At 42.0% G+C, this 26,164-nt stretch overlaps 1 protein-coding gene across 2 annotated transcripts in view; it reads left to right on the plus strand.

Annotated features, from left to right (window-relative positions):
• The first annotated feature begins 223 nt into the window (after positions 1 to 223).
• CADM2 (cell adhesion molecule 2) overlaps positions 224 to 26,164 on the plus strand; it is a 1,057,057-nt gene continuing 1,031,116 nt past the window's right edge. For both annotated transcript variants that reach the window (XM_048868916.2, XM_048868926.2), the window contains exon 1: positions 224 to 656. In XM_048868916.2, the coding sequence (XP_048724873.1) occupies positions 596 to 656 (61 nt within the window). In that variant the 5' untranslated portion in view covers positions 224 to 595. The remainder of the gene's footprint in view (positions 657 to 26,164) is intronic.

Below are 26,164 nucleotides of genomic sequence, written 5' to 3' on the forward strand. Positions count from 1 at the left end.
TCCCATCCTGAGGGCGGGCCTCGGGGGAGGCGGGGAAGAGAAAGGGTGTGGCTTGAAGGCGGGTGGGGTTTAGGCGACCAGGTGGGAGGGAGTGGGTGTGGCTAAAGCCGAGGCGTGGCTGGAGGGGGTTGGGCGAGAGGCGTGGTGATTGGCGTGGTGGGCGTGGCTCCGGGGAGGGGGCGGGGCTGGGCCGGGGGAGGCGGGCGGAGATTGCCCTTGTGTCTAGAGCTCGAAGCGGCGGGTAGCGGAGCAGGCTTCCCGGGAACCAAGGCAGGCGAGCGCGGCTGGCAGCCTCCTCCGCGCCCAGTCCAGAGCTGGGGGGGGGCGGGACGACGTGTGCCCGGCACCGCTGCACGGGGGGGACCTGCCCAGCGCCAGAGGAGGAGGGAGCCGCCTCACCACCCGCCCCCGCGACCCTGGTCCTCCTCCTCACCCCACTGGATACAGCGAGGCAGAGGGAGACACTGCGGCGGCGGCGGGCGGCGGCGGCGGCGGAGGCGGCTCCTGCTGGGGGACAGAAGCGCCCGGAGACAGGCGGCGGAGGCTGCGGGAATCTCTGCCTGGCGCCCACCCAGCCCGAGGGAAGCCCCCCAGGATGCGGCTGAGACCCAGCGCCCTGCTGCGCTTCTACAGCCTCTGCGGGCTCCTCATACAAGGTACCGCCCCCAACTCCGTCCCGAGGCCCCCCCGCCGCGGGGGTGGGGGCAGCCGGGGGGACCCCCCGCCTTCCCCTGCGTCCCCTTCGCCGCTCCTGGCCCCCGGCCTCCCGCACTCACTCCTGCCGCGCTGTAGGGATGCGAAGCGCCTCAGGAGCCTTAATCCTCCCCCCCCTTCCCCTCCCCTCCCCCACCAGCCCTTCAACTCCCTGTAACCTCCCGCCTCGGCCACCCCCTCGCCCCCCGGCAAATGTGCCTCTGGAAGTGAGAGGGGGCCGCCGCAGCCGCGTCCCTGCCGCGGGAGCGTGGCTCTTCGCGGCGCCTCATTGGCATGGGCGAGAGGCAGAAGAGCGAGTCGGTGCTGGGCTCATATGCAGGAGGCGAGAGGATTTAAAATATATATATATAGATATATAAAAATCTGGAGCAAACCCAGCTTTCCGAAACTAGGGTAGCTCTTGAGGAGCCCCGTTTAGCTGTGCCACGCATCCTGCAGCTACTTTCCAGACTCGGCTCTTTGGGGTGGGATTTCTCCCCCTCGCCTCCTTCCCCCGTCTCGCCTTCATTAGCAAGAGCCTTCCAAGTGAAATGTAAAACCGCTGTGTGAGTGCAGTGGAGGGAGATCTACAGGATACTATTATCGTGCAAATGACTAGTGAGTGAGGGGTGGGAAGAGAAAGCCCTCCCAGCTCCCGAGACCTTGTCTTATTTTGGGGGAAGGCAAGAGGAATATAAATGGCACTGGATGGAGAAACCGGCGGAGAGAGTTGGCTCCTGCTGTTGTGGGGAGGAGGATGTGGCCGTGGTGCTGGAAGGAGAGTAACGAGGATCGATCTCTTTCTCCCCGGCTGCAGCGTGGGGGAGTCCGGGTTTGGTCTGGTCACCCCCCCCCCCCTCCAGCTGATTGGGGACGAGAAGTTGCCAGATACCCTAGTGCGTGTGGGTAAAGGAATCCTGAAGTTACCCCCCCGCCACATGCACCCCAGCGGCCTTGGCAGGATTTAAATGAGGTCAATGAGCCGTCATACAGCAACTTCTTCGCCTGCACCTTTTCTTTGGGATGGCTGCGGGGAGAGAAACATCCCTTTCTTATATATGGGGTAAGGGAGGGGAAGAACCAAATGAACTAAGTGACCTTGTGGGATTTTTTTGTTCTTCCTTCCCCTTGTCCCTGTTGCATTTTATAGAAAGTTTTGTATTTTCAAATCTCTCTAGTGAGCATTGTGTGCAGAGGTCTCTCTGAGGAGGTTAAATTACGACCCCCCCCTCCAGTTCCTCCCCACTAGAAGCAGAAGTAATCTGTGGGGTGGCTGAAATAGACACATCAGTCTATTTCTCCACTGCATTCAGTAACCTGCAGGCAGCATCCACTTCACCTTCTGAGGAAGTTGCATTTTGGTGGCGGTTGATGGGGAGGTGATTAAATTCATTTGGCGATTGCAAATGATGGTTGTATACTGTTGATGATTTTCCTTACCAATCTGTATGAGTTGCCCAGTATCAATGCACAAGGAGCTTCTGTGTTGATGCTATAATACAAGATTTATTGGGGAATGTGCGGCGGGCTGCACCTGGGGGTTGAGGCTCCTGTGTGCCTTTACTTTGTTGCCCTGTGAATTGTCAATTCATTGCGGTGTGGGGGGGGGGGGGAGAAACGGGACGGGGATGAAGGGGGAAACCTCTCTGGACTGACTGTTCCTCTCGCCAATAAAATCGGTTTTGCTGCTGCCAGAGGAGAATTTGATTTTTTTCTTAAGATGCAATCGGATGCATTTGGTGCATCACGTATGTAAAAGCAAACAGTGATTTTAAAAAAAGTGGTGGCTTTCACAACAGTTTTGGGAGTGTGCCAGGGAAAATGCATCATTGCAAGGAGCTTTGGGGTTAAACAAAAAACAATGCAAGAAGAAAGGTGTAATCCAATTCTACCTGACTGAAAGCAATCAAATCAGGCCTGCCCTTGTGGGAGAGGGAAGGGTTCCCTTCTTACTGCTATCTGGCTCTCCCCCACATTTATAAAATGTCTCCATGTTTTTAACCTCACAGTTAAGATATATTTGGAGAGGGGGTTGTCAGTTTTTATTCAAGTATTCATCTACCTAGCTCTTGATGAGTGCTGCTTCAAAAGGCGTTTTTCCTAAATGCATCTTAAAATGCTTAGGAATGAAAACTATATTTCTGAGCTATGTCTGAGACTTGAGTAATTTACACTATCCTTTGCTGCTTGTGGGTAAGATTGGAGGAGGAAATGATTGAATTTTTGCTAGTAAAAGTCTGTTCTGTACAGTGGTGGCTGAGTTTCCCTGAACATTAAGTTGCTTTAGTCCACCTTATGTTGGTACTTTATAAATTCTGTTTGCTCAGTTTTCCCATTTATTTTGGCACAGCTAGCAGGCACAGTTAAGTTAGACATACTTATTTATTGTTGGCAGCTTCATAGTTGTATGTAAAAGTAGCTTTTTCCTGTTGGCTTGCCTTGTTCCCCAAAGCCGGGTTAGGCAATTCAGTGGATTTGTTAAAGTTTCCTCCTCTTGGTCCTTAGGATATTAGTTTCCCCTAGTTCATTAGATGAATAAAAACTTTGTTCTGTAGATTTGAAACATGTCTGACTTCTGGTTGTGAGGACTTCATGTCAATGAAAATTAAGGTTAAAGACAGTGCCAGGCAGTCAAGCTGATGAGTCCTATATGCGAGTGAGGCATTGCCCAAAAAGCCAGTCAGGAGCCTCACTTTCAAAAGTGGTCCTGGGCACTGATGAATTACTGGAAACAGGAAGATGAGAACATATAATGTTTTTTTCAGCTAGTGCATGGAATAACATTAATAGCAAGCACTTCATTACTTTTTTTGTTTGCTCTGTTCTGAAAGTCCCCTAATAACTGCTTGCTGTGGGAGGGTAGAAATGGTGGTGGGAGAGGGAGTAATAACATGTGGAGGTTAGAAGCAGTTTGTTGGATGAGCTCAGAGATGAGAAACTTTGTTAGTCTGTTCTGCCCTCTCTAGTGGCTGATGCAGAAACAGTAGCTTCTATAGTCTAGAAATCCTAAAAATTTAAGCAGTCATAGTGGTTCTGTAGTGATTGCACTGTGCCTCAGTTCAATTTGTTCACAATACTTGTCACACTCACCTATCTTCTTGCTTTAATTTTTCCACTAATTTAATTTTTCCAGTTTAGTAATATTATTCCCCAAATGTAAAAAGTTTTCAGTGTGCATTTAAAACACCTTGGGAGTTCAAATGATGCACCCTAATTGATTTTACTTGAAAAGCAAACAGTATATTGTAAACACTTACTTCATGTGTGAAGCTGTAATACTAAAGGTGGATTTTTACTGTATTATTTGTATAAAAATTTGGGTTAGGATTATCCCAGAACGTAGCTACTATAGCCCCCTGCTGTGTGATAATGCAAATGGCATCTAATGCCTTAATGTGCTCGGCTTCTGAGAAAACACTGCATAGCATTGTATGTGAAAAAGTACTTTCAATATATCGGTGCTAACACTAGGCAAATGTTTTCAGGGCAGTTTCTATAGTCACTTGAAAATAATACTGAATTGCTGTAACTTAAATGACAGTGGATAGACTACTAACAAGCTTTTTTGTCTGAAGTTGTGATAATTGATACATCTTATTATTGAAGCTGATAGAAAGCAGCTTGCTGTTAAGAACATCTTTATCATGAACCCAGATCTGTTTATAAAAAAGATAAACACATCAATTCCTATATTGACTGACCTAACATGATGATGTGGAAATAGTTATGCTACAATAGTTCATATTTAATTGGGTAGGTAAGTTTTTTTTTTTAATTTATTTGAAGTTTTTTGATGCGAAGTCACTATTCTATAATCTGTATATAATGCATATTGCTCATTCAGCTAAGTTAAATTATGTATTACTATAGAATTAGGCAAATCTATAGTATTTAAATATGATGTAAGGAACACTTACCTATTTCCTTGCTACTACTGTTGATCACACAAATGAACTCATAAATGGGTGTCTAAGCACAAGCATATTGGTTCAGCACAAATTGGATTGTTTGACTTGCAGAAACTGTTACAAAGTCTGTTTTGATGCACAGAGAAACAAGGTAACAGATTGTGGGTTTTTGTTTGTTTTGGAAGATAAATACTTCACACATGAGCTGACAATGAATTAAGTCAATAAACATGATGTAGAGCTTGTTATGAATTTGACTAGTTTAACCAAGGTTTCATTGGCTCTTCATCACTACACACTGATGCGTCACACGTATATGTGAAATACTCTTTGGTTAACTTCATGAGATGTGGTCTAAATGTCATTTTAACCTTGTATAACAATATACAATTGCTACTTTCCTCTCTAACACTACATTAAGTAGTGGACCTTCTCTTTCAGCTTATCATAAAGCAAGTGTCCTCACAGTGCAGGAAGCCTCGATCAAGAGACACTGGCTATACATTGTAACAAGCTAAAAGTTCTTTAATTAAAGTACATCAACTGTTTTTTTGTGGTTTTTTTGGGGGGGGAGTTGAGGGGTTTTTGGCATGCACAGGATGGAGAACTTAAGTCTGTTTGTCTCCATTTCAGTGTTTGCTTTTTTTTTTCCATTATAATATTTACGTTGCAATCCTTACCTGATATTGGATTAAATTCATTGCTGGCAAAGGGATAGGCAACAGCCTTTACTTCAGTAGTTGCACCATTCAAGAGATATATAGTTATATTAAAGGTAAATTCAATATGTTCTGAGTTTCTCTAAATGTTTCTGCATTTGAAATGCAGAAACGTGACATTTTTATGCACAGTTGCTGGAAACATTCTGAGCAATGTTAGTTGATGGCTAATAGAATAGCTGTATAACTAAGAATGTGGTGGCCTACCTTCTAACAGAAAAGCGTAGGCCCTCTTTGAGACTATAGAAGTAACTGGCAGTAACTTTCTGCCTAAGAGTTCTAATACAAATCTTAAAAATCTGACTTCTGAATGGTTTGCATTTCAGAACAATTCTTAGTCTCCATTGAAATGAGACTAAATTCTGGTTATAAGATACCACTTAGAATGACTAAAGAGCCTGAGACAGCTGGAGTAGAGTACCACCAACCTGTCTTACAGGCATAATTAAAAAAATCCAGACCAGGGCAGGCTGGAGATGTGTAACATATAGTGCGTAACATACAGTGCCATGTAACACTTAGTTTATTCATTAAAAATGAAATGTTATGTAAACTTGCAGGACTTCAGTGTACACATTCCTTGTCCTTGAGAGGGTTTTACTGTACACCTAAAAGTACACAATGAAATGTTCTATAGAGACATGGAATTTATAAACTGCATTTTAAAACCATGGAATAGCCATGCAAGGGTTCTTGAGGATATCGTTTTGTCTACTTTAATCTTTCTTAGCCTATTTTTAACAAATAGATTTATCTATGTAGTTTGAACATAGGTAGTCTTCATTTTAATCTGCAGTAGCCTCGACGACAGGGTTAAGTCAACCTAAGTTAAGCAGGAGTCGATGTAGCTTAGGTTAACTTATTGCAGTGTCTACACCTTGCCAGGTTTCTCCCATCAACTTACTTCTGCTTCTCATTCCGGTGGAGTACCGAAGTCAATGGGAGAGCGGTAAGCTGTCGATTTAGCAGGTCTCCACTAGACCTGCTAAATGGACCCCTGGTGGATTGATCACCGAAGCATTGATCCATGGTAATTTTAGACAAGTCCTTAGAGTAGGGCAGTACTGAGACGAGGTGCTCTAATAGGAATTGGTTTATTTGGGGAAATATGCAGGGGTGCGGGGAGAGTACAAAGTCTAGTAATAAACAAAGCAGTAATGAAGATGACATGAAATATAAACCTAGCCTGTTCATGAAATCAGTTACATTATCTCTTGCAGTTCCTACTATCTCCAGTGTTTAAAATCTAATCTGTAGATCTTCTTAAATAAGATAGAGAATCCAAGATCCAGAACTAACAAGAAACTTCTGCTTACAGTAGGCTGTAATGACTGTATGTTAAACTGCGGTGAACCTCTCTGACATAACCTAGCTCTGAAACCTCCTTGTTCTTTTTCTGCTGTTTATATTGGGGAAGGAAATGCATATTCCCTTCCTCCTCCCTCAACTCCCCCACCCCAAAATCTCATGCCATCCTTCCTATTGTGGGACAGGGGACTTTAGAATACTGCACGTGCTCCTGGTCCAAAGATGTGTTCTGCATCTGACTGAAGAGGTGTTCTTCCTTTCCTCTTGCCAGGTATTGAATATATTGCTTTCATATGATCTCAAACCCTTGTTGGTTTAAGAATCAGTAATCGGAAAGCTACGAAGCAGTCATGGCTTTCACACTCTAAAAAGAAGCACATCACTGCTAATATAACTACATTACTTCACCATGAGAGAGAATTTTTCTATTCCTTAAGGCTGAGTTTTAGATGTAATTTTTCCCCACTTGCCCTAAACTACTGTGGAGTGCTAAGCTGTTCCTGGGTTTCTTTCCAGTGGTGGCTATGCTTCAGTGTGAAGAAAATTGTCGCTATGCAAAGTTTTGTATACCAGTGTGAATTTGTAAAGTGGTTTCAGACATGAAAAGTACCATAAGCAAAACTTGTAACTATGTACAGCAGTGTCTTAATCTTGTTTACTGTAGTTGAGCTTGTTTTACTTAATTCTTTATACCCTGCCACTGTAATTCATACTTTATGAATGGGCTCTGAAACATAATGTATATTTCTTTATGCTGGTTAATGGTCCTCGCTACATCCTTGAAAGACTAGTACAAATAAAAATTCCCTTTGCTCTTGTGCATTCCCTTTGCTCTTGTGCATTCACTGTAAATGGGCTTTGCAGACTGTAATTGATATGACCCATCAAAATTATCAAGTATTTAAGGGTTATTTGTTGTCCATTTGACTTTAGTTGCAGGAAATATTGGAGGGGGCAGACAATTTATTTAATGACAAATGTTGAGATTCAACAAAGCTCTATAACAATTGTCAACATCACATATCAATTTAAGGCTATTCACTGTTTATTTTGAGTTCTCAAGCAGCATTTTTCTTTGCCTATCTGAATTTTCTATTAACAGCAAAAATTCTTGATCATTTTGTGTGTATGGTGTAATTGATTATCAACATTTAAGGATGAAAATACAATGCTTCTGAGCCTAATGATAAGCAGTTCAATGGCTTATGTCAGGTGTTCCCCTCTTGAGGGAGGTAGGGAGAAGGAAGGCCAAGGAAAAATGAGGCCAGATTCCTGTGATAAAGTGTAAATATCCAGGTTTATATGTTGCATATTTAAGCTTAAGCTAAATATGTTGCATATTGAATAAATGTTTGTGTTAATTTTTATTGATATAGTAATCTTTTTTGCTAATCTTAATTAAAATGAAAGCTCTCTATACAAAACAACTGATCAATGTCCACATAAAATAATCTTTATTATGGATATCAGTGTAGGCTCATAATGCATTGCACTTTGCATTCCCATCTTTCTTCACTTTGCAGAAGTGTCAAGTAACAAACCAGCACAGACAGTTCTTTGATCCAGCTGTGCTGGCAAGCCTTAACTCTACTTCTGCTTAGCAAAGCTCTACCCAGACAGCTCCAAAAAATTTGGCTGATTGACAGCTCTGAGGAAAATGTAAGGCCAAATCATGTCACAGTAGCAGTTACAGTAGACACTTCGGGATAAATATCTGAACAAATGGAAAATACCACACTGACCTACATGTGCTGGATTATCTGTAACTTGACCTGCTTTCATTCCTACCATGCTAAATAGTAGGAGGCTGCTCTGATTAGACCCTTACCAGGGGGGAAAAACAGCTAGTTGAAGCAGAAGCCATTAGTTTTCAGAATTATGTAGGATTTATGAGCGATGTCCTCTTTATTCCAGAGCAACTCCAGCTACGTAGGTTTGACAGTTCAGTTTTGTAATTGCTTGACCATTTGGATTATCAATTGAACACTGATGTGTAATAAACCTTCAGAAGTAGCACAGATGAATATTAAAAAAAAAAACAAGAGAAACTGCAATCAACAAAAGATTACTAACAAGGGGATATTCAAAAGCATCAGTTTAAGTTGGACCTTTGTAGTAGTTAAAACTGCTAGGTTATTCAGAAACCTTTGCAACTACCCACTATTTCTAGTGTCTCCCCCTCCTCCCCATGATTTTCTCTTACTTTTGGCTAATATATTTAATGCTAATGTGGAGGGTATGTTATAAATTTGCTTGCTGTTACCTTCCTGTCCAGAATGTGTAGATTGTAATCTATGGTAGCCTGTTTTTATTTTTTATATACATTTTATAAAAAAGATGAGTTTTTAGTTGCAAGAGTCAGATACGTAGCTGCATGGCTTCCCTGCTGCTTGGTGCATCTATGTGATACACTTCCAAAAATGCCTCCGTTAGGAGAGGAGAAAAAGAAATCACTGGCTTTTTTACCTTCTAAAGAAGTAAATATACTGTTCAATTGTCTACCACTGTCTTAAAACATCTCTTCATAAGGTCAGCTGTGCTGAAAAGCTTACGTTCTGGTCAAAATATAAAGAGATAAATGCAGTACTGCATCTGTTAGCAAATTGAGAAGCTTTAAAGGCACTGACTAGAGAGATTCACTGTGAACAGTTTACTAATCAAGGATTAAACACGATCTCTAAATCTGCAACAAAGGCCATAAAAAGACTATAATTTACAGTGGTACTTCCCTCAGCTTGGGCCTTTCATTAGCATCTAAAATCATTACAACTAGAAATTAAAGAAATTCTGTCTTTAGCATGATTGGGGAATGTTCAACATTCAGATGTTACTACAGTAATTGACTAAAAATGGAACTGAAAGTGTACTAGAGTAAGCATAGCATTTCAGTTCCCCTTTCAAAGCTTTAAAAACATCTTGTTGAACACACAGATAAAATGTAGGCACATCGAACAATTAGGACTGTCAAGCGATTAAAAATAATTGTGATTAATCATGCAATAAAATAATAGAATAACATTTGAAATATTTTTGGATGTTTTCTATATTTTCAAATATATGGATTTCAATTACAACACCGAATATAAAGTGTAGAGCGCTCACTTTATATTTTTGATTACAAACATTTGCACTGTAAAAAAAGATAGTATTCAGTTCACTTCATATAAGTACTGTAGTGTAATCTCTTTATCATGAAAATGCAACTGACAAATGTAGATTTTATTTTTTTTGGTACATAACTGCACTCAAACAAATCAATGCAAGACTTTACAGCCTACAAGTCCACTCAGTCCTATTTCTTATTCAGCCAGTTGCTCAGACAAACAAGTTTGGTGCTGCCTGCTACTTGTTCACAATGTCACCTAAAAGTGAGAACAGGCATTCGCACGGCACTGTTGCAGCCAGCGCTGCAAGATATTTACATGGCAGATGTTCTAAAGATTCATACGTCCCTCTGCTTCATCCACCATTCCAGAGGACATGCATCCATGCTGATGACAGATTCTGCTCGATAACTATCCAAAGCAGTGCAGACTGACACACATTCATTTTCGTCATCTGAGTCAGATGCCACCAGCAGAAGATTGATTTTCTTTTTTCGTGGTTCAGGTTCTGTAGTTTCCGTATCGGAGTGTTGCTCTTTTAAGACTTCTGAGAGCATGTTCCACACCTCATCCCTCTCAGATTTTGGAAGGCGCTTCGGATTCTTAAACCTTGGGTTGAGTGCTGTAGCTATCTTTAGAAATCTCACATTAATACCGGCTTTGCGTTTTGCCAAATCTGCGGTGAAAGTGTTCTTAAAATGAACATGTGCTGAGTCCTCTGAGACTACTATAACATGAAATATATTGAGAATATGGGTAAAACAAAGACAGATATACAATTCTTCACCAAGCAGTTTGGTCACATGTAATTAATGCATTTTTTAAGTGTGCATCATCAGCACGAAAGCATGTCCTCTGGAATGGTGGATGAAGCATGGAGGGACATATGAATCTTTAGCGCATCTGGCACGTAAATATCTTGCAGTGTCGGCTGCAACCGTGCCATGTGAACGCCTGTTTTCACTTTTAGTTGGCATTGTGAACAAGAAGCACGCAGCCTTAACTCCTGCAAATGTAAACAAACTTGTTTGTCTGAGTGATTGCCTGAACAAGAAATAGGACTGAGTGGACTTGTAGGCTCTAAAGTTTTGCATTGATTTGTTTGAGTGCAATTATGCAACAAAAAATTTTACATTTGTCAGTTGCATTTTCATGATAAAGAGTTTGCACTATAGTACTTGTATGAGGTGGACTGAACAAATACTATTTATTTTTTGCAGTGCAAATATTTATAATCAAAAATAATATAAACAGCAGTCTATGCTTTGTATTCGGTTTTGTAATTGAAATCAATATATTTGATGTAGAAAAACATCCCAAATATTTAATACATTTCAATTGGTATTCTGCAGATTAAAACTACGATTAACTCAAAAATTAATTGTGTGAATTAACTGAAATTAATTGATCTCTCTAATAATAATATAACAAATGCTGGCCTGGTGGCAGGTGCTTCCCAGTATTGTATGGGCCAGCAGGGGCTGGGTACAATGCTGAACAGGCAGTGACCTCCATTCCTGTGAATGGCTGAGCACACTTCATCTCAACTCTCCAACTAAAGGATACCTACAGGATCGAAATGGAGTTGCTCTCACCCTCAGTCCAAACAAAAAAGTAGCATATAATATGGGGGAAAATGGATTTTTACAACTTACGTAAGAATGTGGAGAACTGCTAGCAGGCAACCTATTTTGGTTGATTTAAAATAACAAGAAGGGGTCTGATTTGATACCTTCCCTCCCCACTTCCATTAAGTATAAGTGGGACCTTTCTTCCCCACCCCCCATAACTTTGCAGGCTTCACACTCACTTTATTCTTTTAACTACTAAAATCAAAGCCTGGAAACGGACATCTGACTTAAATCTTAATTTGTCAAGTCAGAAATGAGAACTAGCACAATACGCAAGATTTTTACCATTTTTCAAATTTAAAGTAACTTGTACAAATTGTAGGCCAACAGCTGCCCAAGAGGTGTCAACATCAAGATTTTCAATGTTATGTGACATCTTTTCACACTGGTATAGGTGGTTAGATTTAAATCAGTGACTCAAATCACTGATGTAATTATTTAAATTGGGAAACCTCAGTTTAAATGATCAGTTTTCATTTTTATTTTGTACATTATCTAAAATTTTCCTAAAATTCTCAGTGGTTAGTAGCCATTTTAAAAACTTGTTTGGCAAATAAATATAGTCTTTACACAACTTGGTGCTGCTTACGCTAACATGTATGATGCATCATGACTAGCTATTCACTATTTAAGCAATTATGTAGCTTAATTTACATTTATGCAGATTCTTAATTTTTACATTTTTATTATAATAGAAAATGGTGAGTAATACATTTATTTGACTTTTGATTCATGATGTGTGCCAAGCTCTGCATTTACTTGAATTTCTATCTTATTTTAATTTTATTTTTAGTGTGCTAGAAACAACTTTTTCCCAAAGTTATCAAAACATGCTTTGCATATGAAAGGAAGCATTCACTCTAGATAGTGAATTGAACTCATAGTGACTGAAATTTATGTTCTATAGAGTTCAGAAGCAGTAGATGTTATCTTCTCACACCTAATTTTTATTTGTAGCTTGGAAGAGGAAAATAAGTCTTCCTGCTCTTAGACTCCTATTTAGTGTCTCAGCTTTGAATGAACTAGTCATTTGAACTGAACTAGTTGAATAAACTGAAGAAAAGATTCTCTCTGCACCTGCAGAAGAGGTTACTGCTGTCAAAAGCTGGTTAAGCACTTCAACAAACTCCAGTAACTCCAAATAAAATTGGGTGCTCAGCATAGCCCCTGGCATCATGAGATCCAGTGGTTACCCTTGAAAAATAGGCTATGGGGTGCTAATAAAGTAATCTATCACCCCTGTGATGTTGCACCCCATAATGCTTTATGGAATATGCTTATGAATGTATATATGACATAACCAGAATGTTTTATACTACACATGCAATGTAACATATCTCCGTAAAGGTTATAATCTACTGAATACATTCCTCCTATTTTTATGAATGTATCATTTTTGTACTTGAAGTTATGAATATTGGCTGTATACTTGTTTGATTTTAAATAGGTCTTAGTAAGGCATTTGGTCAGCTTCTTTAGAGAGGAATGTGCAAGTTAAGTGCCCAATCAAGAAACACTTAACAGACAATGGATCTTGGAAAGCACCAATTCACATAAATCTACCTGAGGACTTTCAAGGTAGCATGTGAACAATATTCTGCTGCCTGTAAAAACTGAGTCATGCGTGGACATGTGACTTGCCCATGTGACTCCAAAACTCCATCTTGGAGCTGGACTTTGCAGACCCTTCCATTTTGTCTTCATCTGGCTCAAGAGAGAGCCTCTCCACCCCCAAAGAATATCTGAAAGAAATTGGAGCAAAGGACAGTAACCGGATGGGGGTGGGGGGTGAGTGATTGCTGGACCCAGGCTAGAAGGAGACTAGTTTGTAAAAGGAAGCTTACTGGAACCACCTCTGAGGGTGAGGTTTTGTCTGTATTCAGGTTTTTTTTAACTGTATTAGGCATAGACTTGTGTGTTTTTGTTTTTTGCTTGGTAATTCATTTTGTTCTGTCTGCTATTACTTGGAGCCACTTAAATCCTACTTTCTGTATTTAATAAAATCACTTTTTACCTATTAATTAACTCAGAGTATGTATTAATACCTGGGGGAGCAAACAGCTGTGAATACCTCTCTATCAGTGTTATAGAGGGCAAACAATTTATAAGCTTTATACAATGTAAAACAGGTTTATTTGTGGTTTGGACCCCATTGGGAGTTGGGCATCTGAGTGTTAAAGACAGGAACACTTCTTATGCTGCTTTCAGTTAAGCTTGCAGTTTGTGGGACGTGGTTCAGACTTGGGTCTGTGTTTGTGGCTGGCAAGCGTGTCTGGCACAACCAGGCAGGGCTCTGGAGTCCCAAGCTGGCAGGGAAAGCTGGGACAGAAGTAGTCTTGGCACATCAGTTGGCAGCCCCAAGGGGGTTTCTGTGATCCAACCCATCACAACCCCTTACTGTTCTTCTTGAGGTACCAGTTGCCAGGGTAGTCTAGGAAATACTTGGAGGACATGGATATGACATTCCAATAAAGTGATTGGCATGGGCAGTGTTCTTTTCAAAACAAAGTATCTCTTTTATTCTTTTCTTTTTTTTTAAATTTAACTAATAATCTCTACTACAATGTAATCCAAAAACATGAATTAGACATGACCTTTGTTGCATTCAGGGGATGCTGAGGGATCCCAAGGGATGTGCTGCCTGCCACAGCCCCCATTGGCCTGCAGCGGCGAACCGCAGCCAGTGGGAGCTGAGATCGGCTAAACCTGCGGACGCAGCAGGTAAACAAACCAGTCCAGCTCGCCAGGGGGCTTAACCTGGCGGGCTGCGTGCCAAAGGTTGCTGATCCCTGTTATAGAGTATTCTCTTGGTCTCACCAACACTTTCCCTTTTAGGCTTTATTCAAATAAAACAGTATTTTTGTATAGTACACTACATAGTGTATAATATACAGCTTAACGACCAATGTCAAGTAGACGGAATTTTTTTGACAGTAAAGCCGAAGTTCCCCCCCACATAATTGGTGCCTTGTAGTTACACTCCCCGGGGGGGGGGGGGGTCTGTATAGATTTGAGAAGTAGTTGCTACAGCAACATGTGGCTTGTGGGAATGGCAAACCATGGCTATGGGGAGCTGCGGGGGCCATGCCTGCGGACAGTCAACATAAACAACATATTTTGTGGACCACTAGCAGATTACCCTGATGGGCCATGTGCTGAAGGTTGCAGATCCCTGGTGTAAACTTTTGGAGTTGTCCTGTTTACATATTATGATCTGTAAATATGAGGGGAATAATTGACATGAAAATGATTGAACTTCCATTTTCTGTGTTTTTGCTGTTCTGCTTTTTAAATATTATTCAAACTTGAATCCTTAATCCTACTGTGAGTGGGGAACTGGCAGCATGATGACACAGTAGTAAAGAAATAAAGAGAATGCATGCAGAAAAACTTGTATGTACTGAAGTGAGTTTTTAAACTGTTCTCCTGAGGCTCTTATGACCTACTGCTTGTTATGAATATCAACAAATACTTTTGAGACACATGTGAGAACCTAATATCTCAAGCTAACGTGTGATTCTTTTATATTAAAGACAACTGCTCTAACAGTGCAATTTACAGAAAAAAGGAAGGTCCTTGGTAATAAAGATAAATGAAATCTGTGCAGTCATAGGCTATATTTGCACCATACCAATTGTATATTCAGAATATACAGTTTAAGCCTTTTTGCATTAAACATGTTCATATTACTTTGGTAAGGTGTTCTAAATCAGGTGCTTCCAAAATACTGGGAAACCCATTACTACAGTTAGCAGCAGAAAAGGTGGTTGGTCCTTCATGTTATAATAAATCTGTGTAACTTCTAGATTTTATTCAATCTACACTTAGATTACAAAAGTAAATCAATGAATAATAGATACTTGAAAACTTTTATATAGGGAACTAGGTGGTGCTGTTCTTTCATCTTTGTATCTTAGCTGAATTCTTAAGAACTGTCTCAGAACATCAGTCTGCTTTTTTCTAAAGAGGAATTTGGCTATATAACATAGAGCTAAGAAACAGTGGGCCCATGAAAGCTTATGCTCTAATAAATTGGTTAGTCTCTAAGGTGCCACAAGTACTCCTGTTCTTTTTGCGGATATAGACTAACACGGCTGCTACTCTGAAACCTAAAATAACTAGTTTATTGTAGAATACATTTGTGTTCATAGATTCCTATCCAGATCTAAAACACAGAATTTACACAGAAATAAAATGAATACTTGCTTTCTAGTATTAGCAGTATTCAGTAATAAATCTCGAGCTTTCTCGAATCCAGATAGTTACATATCAGGTAAAGAAATGTAAACTAGAATAATGGTTGGTTCAGTGATATCTCCATGTCTAGATTCAGTAATCTAAACCCTAAGGATATCATTTTGTAGCTTCTTTACATTGTGGTATGCAATATCAATATTTCATTGATCTGAGAAGAGAGCTTTTGTTCACACTTGGGTGTTTTTAAAGAGTATTGCAGATTTTGCTCTTCCATCTCTGGGTCTTTTTTTCCCTAGTCTATTTCTTGTCTTTGTGATGTGGTGAGTTTTCTATTATTTCGACATTCCAGTCATCCTTTCCAGTGTCTCCTGTTTTTAGTAAGGAGAGAATTGGATATAAATATGCTGTCTATTTTGCACCATAAGCTGAAACGTGACTTCACTTACAGTTCAGCTTAGTTTACTTTTTGAAGCAATTTTTGTTTAATGTAGGTCTCAGAAGTGTAGCAGTTATCTTCTAAACCTGTATTGTCAAAGCACAATACCCATCAAGGTCAGTCTCCCCTGTGTAGAGTGGGGTTTTCAGATTTGGCTGAATTGCTGCCATAAATCTTAATTAAGCTTAAACTAGATCTATTGATCCAAATCTCTCTCGTGAAGTACAAAAAGAATCTTGCTTCTAAACAAGCATATGTTGAACAGGCTTTGAACTGTTAAGACGGTTAGTTTGGTTTTTTTCAGTCTCTTCCATGTAACACACTTGCTTCCCTACATCTGCCCCCATAGGAATCTGTCCCTGCACCTCCACTTCCATTTAGCCTCTGACCTAGTCATTCCTCCCACCACCAGCACTTCTGAACCCCAATCTATGTGACTTCCACCCAGCAGCCCCATATGCCCTGCTCTCTGCGCTCTTCTCTCCCCTCCCTACCTCCCTCCCTACCCCCTACCCCCCCCCCACCACGCATATGCTGTGCATCCTCACCTGACTCTGTGTGGGCAGGGTGCTGAGGAATGAAGCCTTTTCTCCTGCCTCTCAGCTGCTGGCTGGCTACATTCTGTTTCGGCAAAATAGCAGCCCTTGGTGAGCAAAAAGTGTAACTGCAGTGTCTCTCCAGCAGAATGTATTTTCTGCACAGAAAACAGGGTGACCAAGCAGCAAGTGTGAAAAATCAGGATGGGGTGGGGGGTAATACAGGGCTGGCCTTACCATGAGACGAACAGAGGCAGCCGCTTCAGGTGCCAGACTGGGGGGGGGGGGGCACTAGGACCCAGAGTGTAGAAAATTGTTTGCTGCTGGTGCGTATGTATTCTCTCTGCACTAGATGCACAGAGATGGTGGAATCCTGTGCTGGAGGAAGGAGGGCATGAGACATAACAGGCAGGCAGGAGAAAAATTGAGAGGGAATAACAGAAAGCAGCAGGAGCTGCAGGGAGAGAGAGGAGGAGGAGCCTCTTATGTACCTCTCTAGCACTCCCAGGAGCTGGACTGATTAACACCAGCTTCTCAGGGAGCTTAATCTTTCCTGCAGCTTCCCTGAACCCACTTGAGGAGAACAGGCAGTCAACTGAAGTAGTAGGAGCCAGTTAGGCCCTTAAGACACTGATATCTTCCCTCACTCAGGCCCTGCGACCAACCTGCTTATTTGTCCCCTTCAATGGAGTATTGAGAGCCACAATAGCTGGCACAGAACAGCAGTCGTGAGTGAAAGAAGAAAACGCCCCTGTGGGGTAGCATTCAGAAAAAAAGACAAGCTTCCTTTCCTTTCATCTAAGCAAGAAGGATCTCTCCTGAGATACACAGACACAAATGTTCACAGTGAGCCTTCCAGCCCCAGTGAGGATGTGAGTGGGGAGTAGATGCCTGATCTTCCAGTTAGTCAGAGTGCAGGTGACCTGGCAGCTACTGCAGCATCCATATCTCCATCTCAAATGGATGTAACCATGCACATTCGCGAAGAAAAGTGTAGATCAGAGAAGAGTATGGTGGAGGCGCAAGAAACAGCTGATGCTCAGTTTAGTTCCGTAAGTCTAGAGGATCCAGGACCTTGGACCCACTTGAGCAGTAGCCTGAGGGACTTCCTTGTACTGTATGCGCCACAGCAAGTGAAAAACTTCATGTTCCCCAAAGACAATGAAAATAGAAGTTTCCATCCAACACATCACTGGTGTGAAATCCCCAATGGTGACAAAGTGGAGAGGCCATGGCTTATGTACTCAAAACCCCAGAATGCTGGATACTGTTTTTGTTGCAAACTCTTCCAGTCTAATATTCCAGCCACATTGGGTTCTACAGGAAGAAAGGACTGGAAAAATCTGACTAGAAATCTGGCATGCCATGAGAAGGCAGCAAATCACCAGAGAGCATTCCATAGGTGGAAAGAGTTTAAGAAGAGACTAAGATTAAAGGCCACCATAGAGATCAGCATCAAGAGAATCAGATACTCTTTACTGGCAAAATGTTCGGAAAAGGCTCGTGGCCATTGTGAGAATGCTTGCTACCCAAAACCTAGCACTGTGTGGCACTTCAGATCAGCTGTATGTGCCAAACAATGGAAACTTCCTTAAAATTGTGGAGCTGATGGCTGAGTTTGATGCTGTACTCCAGGAGCGTCTAAGAAGAGTCACCACCCAAGAAATGTGCACACACCACTACCTTGGAAAAACAATTCAAAATGAGAACATACAAATACTGGCAACAAAAGTCAAACAGAAGATAGTGGCAGATCTGAAGTCAGCAAGATATTACTCTGTTGTTCTGGACTGCACACCTGACATCAGCCATATGGAATAAAATACTTCAATGGTGTGTTTTTTTGTAACAAAAACAGAACCTAGTGAAAATGTCCCTGCAATGGTGACTGTCAGAGAGCATTTTCTAGAATTTATTGACATTGATGATACTACAGGAGTTGGTAGGACAAATGTGCTTCTTAAAAAGCTGGAAGATACAGGAATTGCGATAGCTGACATGAGAGGTCAGGGCTACGATAATGGTGCCAACATGAAAGGAAAGAACAGAGGAGTGCAGACACGGATCCAAGAGTTAAACCCTTGAGCCTTTTTTTGTCCCATGCAGTTCTCATTCATTCAACGTGGTGGTCAGTGATACAGCATCCAGCTTCTAGTGAGGCTGCTGAATTTTTTAATGTAATTCAAAGCATCTATGTAGTTTTCTCTGCATCAACTAATCTATGGCAAATTTTGAAGCGACATCTGGGAACGTCCCCTCTGACATTGAAACCACTGAGTGCCACACGATGGGAAAGTCGAGTGGAGATGATAAAGCCTATCAAACACCAAATTGGGAAGAGAGATGATGCCATAGTTGCCATTATGACATCGTGGTGGGGCGGCTGCCCCACTCCTGCAGGCAGGGGTTAAAAGCGGCCAAGCTACGCTGATTGGGGAAGCAGACACAGCTGTGGCCAGCTCAATTAGGGCCCAGCTGGCCCTGATAAGAGGGCTGTGGGCCAGAAGCTTGAGGAGTCTCACTCTAGATTTGGAGTGAGGAGGTCTAGCTGCTTGGGAGTAAGATACCTGAGGCAGAACAGTGCTGGGGAATAGGGCAAGGGAGCTGGGGAGCTCCAGCCTGGTAAACCCCCAGCCTGGCAGCTGGCTCAACCTCCTTGCCAATGAGTGGCCATGACAAACTGCAGTTTGCCCCAGTGAGCAGGGGCTAGATGACGACTGGCAGTAGCCACTGAGGCAAGCTGGGTGAGAGGGTTGGGGGTTCCCTTGGGAGGGGAGACCCAGAGAGTGGTGAGGTACTGCTGGGGCAGCACCCCAAGGTAAAGGGCACCAGGGTCTGGGAGGGACACGGGGCCAGCAGCAGGTGAGACACCGGCCAGTAGGAGGCGCTCTGTATGCTGGAGAGCTAATTCCAGAGACTACCAGCAGGAGGCGCCACGCCGGTAGGTTGTCGGTTCGCTACAGGAGGATAATGCTATGACAGGAACTGTTTGTGGGAGAACAGAGGGAAGTGTGGGAGTGGCAGAGGGAAATGGAATCCCCAGAAACATACATCACGTCAAATTTCTGTGTGGCTTAGTGTTGTGGCATGACATACAGTGGCAGAGGGAAATGGAATCCCCAGAAACATACATCACTTCAAATTTCTGTGTGGCTTAGTGTTGTGGCATGACATACTGTTTGAAATAAATATTGTAAGCAAGAGACTCCAAGATGTTCATCTTGATATATCTGGAGCAATGGAACAACTGGACAAAGCAAAGTCATACCTACAGTGTTACCGGTCAGATGAGGGATTTCAAAATGTTCTGAAGAGTGCACAGAAGGTGGCAGAGGAATTTCACTATGAAACTATTTTCCCACCCATTGAGGAATAAAAGAGTCACCGAAGAAGACAGCATTTTGATTATGAGGCACAAGATAATCCCATAAGAGACCCCAAACAACAATTCAAAGTTGAATTCTTTAGCCAGGTGCTAGATTGTGCAATACAGTCAGTTGAAGACCGTTTCATGCAGCTCAAGGAACACAGCAGTATATTTGGGATGCTGTATGATATTCCAAAACTCCTCACTATACCTGAAGAAGACCTACACCAGTAATGTAGGGCACTAGAGACCATGTTGACACCTGAAGGCATGCACGATATTGATGCGAGTGATTTCTGTGGTGAACTGAAAGCCCTTTCAAGATACATTTCAGCAGGATCAACTCTAAAGGCTGTTCTGGAATATATGTGCACAAATAAGATGACCACCCTCTTTCCAAATGTTTTTGTTGCTCTGTGCATACTTCTAACACTTCCTGTAACAGTTGCCAGTGGAGAACGCAGCTTCTCCAAGCTGAAATTAATAAAAACACATCTACGCTCCACAATGACACAGGAGTGGCTGGTCGGCCTTACAACCATCTCAACAGAGCATGAGCTGGCCCAGACCGTGGACCTTCAGCAGGAAGCAGTTCAAATCTTTGCAACCAAGAAGGCACGGAAAGCACCATTTTGATTATTTATACAGATAAAAATGTCAGTGTTTACTATACAGACAAGAAAAGTTACATTTGCTGTTCAGGAGTTTGAAAGTTCAGTGTTACTTAAAATTTTTCAACAAGGCATTTTAAGTTCTCCTTTTTTGGAGTAGGCAGCAGAGCGGTACCATCAGAGGAATAGAACAGGAAGAAGGCAGAATTGAGATCTTTCAAAGTTTTGGCCCAAGCGAGGGGGCATGGGGGTGTCATTTGAGCTCCCTGCCTCAGGTGCCAAAATGTTGTGGGCCAGCCCTGGTTAATAGGAGCCTATATAAGAAAAAAGACCCAAAAATTGGGACTGTCACTGTAAAATCGGGTCACCCTAACAGAAGAAAATCTGAGGGATGTGAAATCTGCACATGTACAGTTGTGCAGAATTCCCCCAGGTGCAATTAATTTTCTGTCCTGATTTAAACAATCCTTTTCTGCTTTCTGAGTTAGTCTCTTTTTTGCTTTATATTCACTTCTCCCTACTACTCCTTGGTCTTGCTTTCCTTTCTGTTACACCCTTCACCAGACAAGAGGGGAAATAACAGGAACACACAGCTATGTAGATTGTTAGCTTGCAAGACTGGAATGTTACCTTGCAAGTCAATTTTTCAGACATACAAGACCTTGGTGGAGCTAACAGATCACACAGTATCCATCTGTGTCTGCACTGTTGTCCAGGAAGTAGCAAAGCTGGGGAACCCAGCAGAATCTTTGTATACATTTTTGGAGTTGCAATAGGGTTGCCAGGTGTCCAGTTGTCAACCAGAACACCCAGTTGAACAGGGACCCTGGTGGCTCCAGTTGGCATCACTGACCGGGCCATTAAAAGTCCAGTCAGCAGTGCAGCAGGGGTCTGGGGCTAAGGCAGGCTCTTTGCCTGCCCTAGCTCCATGCAGCTCCTGGACACACGGACAGCCAGGGAGGCTCCACACGTTGCCCCTGCTCTGAGGGCCGGCACCGCAGCTTCCATTGGCCAGGAACCACGAGCAATGGGAGCTGCGGGGGCAGTGCCTGGGTGCCAATAGGCAGCATGCACCGCCCAGTGCCTCCCTGCCCGCCTATGTTTCAAGAGGCTGAAGGGACCTGGTGCCTGCATCCCCAGAGCCATGGTAAGCACCACCAGGACCCCACATGCCCTGCCCCAGCCCAGAGCCCCCTCCTGCACCAAACTCCCTCTGGAGCCCACACTCCCTAATGCCCTAGCTCTCTCCCACACCCTGAACCCGTCATTTTTGGCCTCACCTGGACCCCACACTCCAACCTCCTGCCCCAGCCCAGTGAAAGTGAGGGTGCGGGAGATCAAGTGATGGATGGAGGGAGCAGGGGCAGGATGTTCAGTTTTGTGTAATTAGAAAGCTGGCACCCTAGGCTGCAGTGAACTGTGCTCTGGGAGCTCAAACAGTTGTGTTGCTACAAATGCCTTAAAGTTTTTATTGGCTCAGGGCTTACCTTCAGGATGCATGCTTTGTGAAGTCACTGGTTAATGAAACTTTCTTGTGAAAGTCTGTAAGTCTCCCAGTCCCAAACTGAAGCACAGCAGGTATCCAGACACTGCTTTAGTGCTGTAAAAAGACAACTTGGACACTATATTTAACTTATGCAAAATCTTCATACATGCACATTATTTCAAGCATGCAAATTAACTCATATCAGACCTCTCACTAAGGTGTACTGCTAGCACTTTTGTGGGAACATAGGCCTGATCCTGTCAGGTGCTATTTCCTCAAGAACCTTGTGGATTTTGTATAACCTCTATACTAACTTGGTTCCAGAAACTAAGGGAACAATCTAACTGTAAATGACTATTGGAAGTGTATTTACTAATGTTACTTTTAACATCTAGGATTCCTTAACTGAAATATTTTTTCCAATTTACTTTTTATCTCTAACAGCAATGTGCATATTCAGTCTCCCTGCTTCTTTATAATCAGTGAGTTACTTAAATTCTACCATCGGTGCTGCATGAAAGACCTACACAAGGTGAAAAACATTTTAAGTAGGTAATCTGACTCAAAGAACTTTGAGTAAGGGAACATATAGTATCAAACAAATTCTTACTCTCTGAAGTGACTGGATTTCAAGTTGTTTTGCAGTGTTGTAATTGTCAGTCTCAGGATATTGGAGAGAAATAGTAGGTGAGGTTATTGTTTATTGGACCAACTTCTGTTGGTGTCTGTCACCAACAGAAGTTGGTCAATACAAGAAATTATCTCACATGTTTGGTCTCTGGATTTCAAGTTGCCCCTTTATAAGCCAGTGACAGATATATTTTAATGTTTCATGCTAATTAAACTATGCACTTGCCTGGCATTTCAAAACATCAGTTTGATCTATTTCAAAATAAACTAAAACAAAACCGTTACATTTATGCCAAACAAGACTTCCATTTTACATTAGCAGTTGGGTCCTTGGTCTTTCAGCAAAGCTATTCAAGCATCCTTTCAACACACAGGGAAAAGGTTCATGAAATAACTTGATGTAAAAGTTGAACAATGCCATAAGAGTGAATTCAGGAGTGTGTTCTTAAGGGGTAGGATTCCTCCTAAAGTAAAGTGCTTTCTAAGAATCCAGTTGATCATAAAGATTGTATATTATTCCCTAACTCTGTTTGGCACCCAGACTGACTGTCCAACTAAGAGTTGTCCTTTAAGACTTGGGCATGTATCATCATGTGCTCCTATCTAAGAGCGGTTTCAGAGTAACAGCCGTGTTAGTCTGTATTCGCAAAAAGAAAAGGAGTACTTGTGGCACCTTAGAGACTAACCAATTTATTTGAGCATGAGCTTTCGTGAGCTACAGCTCACTTCATCAGATGTATACCGTGGAAACTGCAGCAGACTTTATATACACACAGAGATCATGAAACAATACCTCCTCCCACCCCACTGTCCTGCTGGTAATAGTTTATTTAAAGTGATCATCAGGTGGGCCATTTCCAGCACAAATCCAGGTTTTCTCACCCTCCACCCCCCCCCACAAATTCACTCTCCTGCTGGTGCTAGCCCATCCAAAGTGACAACTCTTTACATAATCAAGTCGGGCTATTTCCTGCATAGATCCAGGTTTTCTCACATCCCCCCCACCCCCATACACACACAAACTCACTCTCCTGCTGGTAATAGCTCATCTAAACTGACCACTCTCCAAGTTTAAATCCAAGTTAAACCAGAACGTCTGGGGGGGGGGTAGGAAAAAACAAGAGGAAACAGGCTACCTTGCATAATGACTTAGCCACTCCCAGTCTCTATTTAAGCCTAAATTAATAGTATCCAATTTGCAAATGAATTCCAATTCAGCAGTTTCTCGCTGGAGTCTGGATTTGAAGTTTTTTTGTTTTAAGATAGCGACCTTCATGTCTGTGATTGCGTGACCAGAGAGATTGAAGTGTTCTCCGACTGGTTTATGAATGTTAGAATTCTTGACATCTGATTTGTGTCCATTTATTCTTTTACGTAGAGACTGTCCAGTTTGACCAATGTACATGGCAGAGGGGCATTGCTGGCACATGATGGCATATATCACATTGGTGGATGTGCAGGTGAACGAGCCTCTGATAGTGTGGCTGATGTTATTAGGCCCTGTGATGGTGTCCCCTGAATAGATATGTGGGCACAATTGGCAACGGGCTTTGTTGCAAGGATAAGTTCCTGGGTTAGTGGTTCTGTTGTGTGGTATGTGGTTGTTGGTGAGTATTTGCTTCAGGTTGCGGGGCTGTCTGTAGGCTCCAAGATGTGGAGATTACTTGCATTCTTAATCTCTTTAATGAGAGTTCAAGGTGCCTAATGCCCCTTAGGATCAGACCCTTAATTATGAGGCATTTTATAATCATGAAAGTCTGATTTGTGTATGTAAAAACTTCATAGACCTTAATCTGTGGAGCAGGGACTCCTTCCATATGTGGTCAGTGCTTAGCATTTTGTATTGTTGTAGTATCTACAACTATTGCATAATTGTGCAAATCTTTATTCACTGGTGAGAATTTACATAAAAGTAGACCCAATTAAGTTAGTAGAGCTACTCATTTGAGTAAAATTTGCAGTCTGACTATAACAAACACTGCTGTACATAACTCATCTGTCATCCTGCTTTACATATTTAGTTATCTCATTAAAACAAGTTGTTCAATGAGAACTGAAATGCAGTGAGTAAAAGTTTGAATATGTTAATGTATGGTTCAGGCCAAATAGTTTTGTACTAAAACAGAGCAGTGTATTCAAACTTTAACTCTGTAAAGAAGCTTTGAAGAGACATGGAATTAGAACCAAAAACCTTTCTAACTTAGTTTTAAACTCTACTCCAGATACTATTTCATACTGGATTTTTAAACTGATCTACTGTAGTCTTGTCTAATGGTCTGTCCTAATGTTTTTTCACTTAAAACATAATCTGTCCAAGGCAGGCTTAAATCAAAACCTTCATGGTTAGCATGAACAGTATTTTCACAAATGGCTTTTTTCTACCTATGCAGCGTGCATGGTTAGAAAATATATAATTCCTCCTGGTAGTGGCATGTCGCTCAAGCACTACTGCATTTTGACTGAACAGAAACAAAAGCTTTAGGCAGTAGTTATAGAACAACCCATACAAGTATAGCTCTCCTCTTAAAAAAAAAAAAAAAAAAAAAACACGCTAGGTACATATTAGCATCTTACTACCAGTTACTGTTCGTAATCCCTTTTTAAAAGACTCCATCTGTACACAAGAATAGCCATATTCGTCAGACCAGTGGTCGATCTAGCCCAATATCCTGTTTTCTGAAAGTGGCCCATGCAGATGCTTCAGATGGAATTAACAAAACAGGGTAATTATCAAGTGTCCCAGCTTTGGATAGTCAGACTTTTGGGGCATCCAGAGCATGACGTTGCATTCCTGACTATCCTGCCTCGTACCCATTGATGGATCTACCTTTCATGAACTCATCAACTTTTTGAACCCTGTTAAACTTTCTACCTTCATAACATGCCCTGGCAATGAGTTCCACAGGTTGTCACTGCATTGCATGAAGTACTTCCTTATGTTCATTTTAAACCTGCTGCCTATTAATTTTAATCACATGACCCCTGGTTTGTATTATCTGAAGGAGTAAATAACACTTTTTCTCCACACCAATCATGATTTTATAGACCCCTATTGTATCCCTCCACCTTAGTTGTCTCTTTTCTAAGATGACCACTCAGTCTTTTTAATCTCTTCTCATATGGAAGATGTTGAGACCCCCTAATCACTTTTATTGCTATTCTCTGTACTTTTTCCCAGTTCTAATGTATCTTTTGAGATGGGGCAACCAGAACTGCACGCCATGTTCAAGGCATGCCTTGGATTTATAAAGTGGCATTTTGATATTTTTTGTTTTATCTATCCTTTTCCTAATGCTTCCTCTAACATTCTGTTAGGGTTGTTTTTTTAGTGTGTGACTGCTACTGCAAATTGAGCAGATGTTTTTTGACAAACTATCCAGTGACTCCAAAATCTAATTCAGATCCCATCATTTTTTACCGATAGTTGGGATTGGAAAAAAAAAAAAAGTGCATTCATTTGCACTTGTCAGCCGTAAATATCTCCCATTTTGTTACTAAGTCACCCAGTTTTGTGAGATCTGTGTAACTCTTTGCCGTA

Source organism: Caretta caretta, chromosome 1 (assembly GCF_965140235.1).
Source record: "Caretta caretta isolate rCarCar2 chromosome 1, rCarCar1.hap1, whole genome shotgun sequence".
NCBI classification, from domain to species: Eukaryota; Metazoa; Chordata; order Testudines; family Cheloniidae; genus Caretta; species Caretta caretta.